The 4038-nt window shown below is 53.8% G+C and overlaps 1 protein-coding gene across 3 annotated transcripts in view; it reads right to left on the bottom strand.

The window, feature by feature from the left end:
• Positions 1–154: 154 nt before the first annotated feature.
• The window catches only part of SAMD4B (sterile alpha motif domain containing 4B), a 44500-nt gene continuing 40616 nt past the window's right edge, over positions 155–4038 (bottom strand). For all 3 annotated transcript variants that reach the window (XM_035285800.3, XM_035285798.3, XM_035285799.3), the window contains 2 exons: positions 2536–2619; positions 155–2329 (listed from right to left, as the gene is read on the bottom strand). In XM_035285800.3, coding sequence (XP_035141691.1) covers positions 2301–2329; positions 2536–2619 — 113 coding nt within the window. In that variant the 3' untranslated portion in view covers positions 155–2300. The remainder of the gene's footprint in view (positions 2330–2535; positions 2620–4038) is intronic.

Below are 4038 nucleotides of genomic sequence, written 5' to 3'. Positions count from 1 at the left end.
CTTCCCTCCCTGCCCCTACCTTGTCCTTAAGCCCAGCGCACACTTCCCCTAACCCCCAGGTGCTCAAAGACCTCAGCTTGAGGCTTAGAAACACAGGCCAGAGGCAGGGCCAATGGTTTCCCACAAAATGTAGCACAACAAAGGTCAGAATTCGTTTGTTTTTTTTTTTTTTTTTTCCAAAATAAGCCCAGACCATTAAACAAGTGAAACTCCAACAAATAAGTCTTCTCCAACAGCGAGAAAAACTGTACAGTTACTCAAAGCTGATTCTGCCAGTGGGGCTGGGGACAGAAGTGGGTAGGGATGGTGAAATCATGGAGTAGGGCCTGGGGAGGGGGCTGGAGTGGGAGAGGGTCAGTCCTGCCCATCAGAGTGGGGCCGCCTGCGTCCTGCACACTCTGCTGTCAGGTGGGGTGGGGGGCAGCTCTTGCCTCCCTATGTGTGTGAGACGGTGTCCCTCACCACCTCCCAGTGCCAGGCACAGTCAGCTCACCCTGATGGAGAGTGAACAAGACAGGACAGGCTGGGGAGGGGAGGGTCCCATGAGAGGGACACCCTGCTGATTCCATCCCACTTTCTGCAACTAGTGGGAGGGGGATTGGAGAAGCCCTGGGAGATTGAGGGGATGAGCAAAGGCACAGAAACATGGAGGGCCGGGGTGGGGGACTTGCATAGGTTGATGAGTGTGCAAGAGGTACATAAATAAACCTGACACCCCACCCAGCCCGGCACTGGGAGAGGAAGTGGGGACCCAGAGGCAGGTTCCCAGGGCCACCCTACCCCCTGGCTTCTTCCCCCTCCCTGGGCTCAGAGCAGAGGGAGGTCCACAGACCAAGAGGGAGGGGGCAAGAAGGTCTGGGGAATGGGGTGATAGTGCAGGGAGGGTGGTGGTTTTAAAATTTTTTTTTTTGGTTTTTTTGTTTTTTTCCCAACATTTTGTATCTTTAATAACATACACAATGGTTACCAGCCATATTCATAACAAAAGTTATTCATAAAATGTATCTAAAAATAACATTTTTTTTCCTTTTCGGTGTGAAAAGCTTGAGAATGTCCCAGTGGGGAGGGTGGGTTGAGAGGGAGGAGGGCATTGAAGAGGGAGACCCTGGCTTCCCCGCAGTCTGAACCCCTGAATTCCCTCCCTCCACCTGGGCCCCAACACAACCCCTCATTAGGAATAGGGACCAGATGGTCTGTCAGACTCTGGGACTGGGACGAATCTCTGGGTTATGATATAGTGTTTCACTTAAGTGAGGTCATGACATAATGCGGGAGGAGGAAAGGCTGAAAGAAAAGGGAGGGGCTTGGGGAGAAACCCAAAAACCAAACAATCCCCTTTCCCTTATTCCTGACTCCTGAGTCTCACCAACCAGACCTGGGAGTGGAGAAGGGTGTGTATTCATGGGGAAGGGGACGTTAAGGCAACAGACTTCCTGACCTCACTGGCCACCCTGGCTGCCCACCTCCAACCTCTTCATCTGGGGAGCCAGGGCTGGAGGAAAACGGGTTAGAGCTTGGGGGTCTGGAGGAGGGGGCTCTGCCCTCTCCCCTCATAAAGTTCAGGCTCCCCCTGCCACTGTCTTGGCTCAGAGAGAAGCCAGGGGATTCTAAAAATGAGAGGGAATGATCAGAGAAAAACCGTTAAGAACTATATAAATATGTATCTTAAATAGGCCTAAGAAATTAATCATAGAGAACCTCTGGTGAACAGGGCCAGGGGAGGTGAGAGAGGAAGGTGGCTCCTGTCCTGGGAGAATGTGGGGAATGCTGAAGGGGAAGAAGGTGGAGACAAGAGAGGGCTTCCTCTCCTTGCTTCCCTTCCTTCTCCCCAGCTCCTCTCAATAACATTCTGGAGGGCAGGTTCTCTGCCCGCCTCCTGTCACCCCAAATGTCAAATGTTTCTGAGCAGGCTCCACAAGGTAGTTGGTCAGTCTGTCTCTGGGGAGTCTGCTCCCTTGGGGAGAGGCAGGTGGTCAGCGGTCTGGAGGAGGCAGGGGTGGGATGGGGCCAGGTGGGGATGAGGAAGGGAAGGAGAGAGGCAGGCAGTCTGGCCAGTCCCTGCCCCCTTTATCCTGACTGCCCCCAGCTCCCAGGGCCTCAGCAGAGATCCCTCGACGGGCCTGGGAGTGAGCAAGGCATGTGCCAATGTTAAACAAAAGTTAAAAGGGTGAGAGAGTAGAAAAATATTAGAATAGATAGCTGAGCCAGCCCACCCTCTCGCTGTCGCGGAGAAGCCTGTTGGGGGTTGGCCCCCGCCCGCCGCCCAGGGAGCCTATGGGTGCGCTGGGCTGTGGGTCCTGTCAGATGGTGGAGGTTTTGTCTGTCCCATCTGTGGTAAGAAAGGGAGGAAGGGAGGAAGATCAGGAGCTGAAGGGAGGCCCAAGAAAAGGCACTCAGGTAGCCTGTCATCCCGGTCAGGCCCTCCCTGGAGTCTGGCCTCCCTGGGGACCCCTCAGGATGACTCTGAGTTGCTCAGTTCAGAGGCAGAGACGCTGGGTAGGTGGGAGCTGGGTCAGGGATAGAGGAAATGCTCACCACCCAAGGCGTGTTCTGTCATGCTCAGACACAGAGACTCCAGAGTGGGATTGATCTCCAGGTCAGGCCCAGGGACCGGGCAGTCTGGGTGGGAGAGAGGAGAATGGAAGTGGTGAGGACAGACTGGACTCGGGTAAAGAAGAGAGCTGGGATGACAAAGGGTGCTGGTATGGGAAGGGAGAAAGAGAGATGGAGGGGAGAAAGGAAGAGGCAGAGATGGACAGAGAGAAGGGTGAGTGTGTCGCACAGAAGGCACAGGAGACAACGGCAATGGCAGAGGAGACAACCAACGGCAATGGCAGAGGCTTGGTGACATAGAAAAAGCCTGACTTGCAGACAGCAGAAGTGGAACCGAAGGAGCTCCTGGAGGCCACACACAGCCTGCTGTGACTACTTTGGACACAGAGTGCACACTGTCTTGGGCACAGTCTGGGCATCTGCCCTGAACACTGGGCAGCCCCCTGAGGCTCCCTGACTGAAGACCTGCTCTGTACTTGGTGCAAAAGCTAAATTAAAACCCTTCCTGTCCCCACTTGGACCTGCTCCTCTAGGCAGGATTTGATCCAGGCAGGCCGGGCAGGTGGGGCAAAGCAGGACAACCATGGGACTTGTCCTCAAACCACACTTGGCAAAAGGGCCTCCTATTCTGGCATCTGGGCAACTACCCACCTCCCTAGGCAGACCTGATCCCACCCCACATTGCTTAAATCCTTCCCTGACTCCTCACTGCCATCAGGACAAAGTCTGAGCTGTTTACCTGGGTTTAGAAGACCCAGTTCCCATCTCCACCCTCACCTCTCATCACCATCCCCTCCGAACCTTGAGCTCATGTCGTATCAGATCGCCCAATTGTCTCTCCTTAAAAAGTTTTTTTAACTTGGGCAAGACGTTTCTGTCTCATACAGTTGGGAGGATTCACAGCGCAGGAGAGTTGTCTGGAAGCCTGGCACATAGCATACCAGTAAAGAGAATGGTTCTTGTTCATTCCTGCAGTTCATCCACCTGCTTAACATAATTTACAGATGCCTACTGTGTGCCAAGCCCTGTGCTAGGATGAACATGATGGATGGGTTCCTGTGGCCTCAACAGATGGCTGCCCACAAAACCTCATTAAGTAAGACTCCCAACTGACCTGGCAGTTTATAACATGAATTCTGCAAATCCAGGCTGTCTCCAGAGTCAGCCCATCCCAGACCAGCCTTATCTGTCTGTGTAGCCCCAGTGCCCAGCACTGGGTGGAGGACTCAGTCCCTCACTTGTTGAGCAGGGCAGGGACCTGTGGCTAGCAAATCTCTATCTTCTTTTTGCCCACTTGGCCCAGCTTCTTTTAATTTTGAGATGGGGTCTCACTGTCGCCCAGGCTGTGGTTCAGTGGCACGATCTCTGCTCACTGCAGCCTTGACCTCCTGGGCTCAAGCATTCCTCCTGCCTCAGCCTCTCAAGTAGCTGGGACTACAGGTGTGCACCACCATGCTCAGATAACTTGCTTTTTTTTCAGAGATG

The sequence above is a fragment of the Callithrix jacchus genome, chromosome 22 (genome assembly GCF_049354715.1).
Source record: "Callithrix jacchus isolate 240 chromosome 22, calJac240_pri, whole genome shotgun sequence".
Taxonomy (NCBI): Eukaryota; Metazoa; Chordata; class Mammalia; order Primates; family Cebidae; genus Callithrix; species Callithrix jacchus.
Note: the sequence above shows the minus strand (reverse complement) of the source record. Positions and strands in the feature narration are given on the sequence as shown.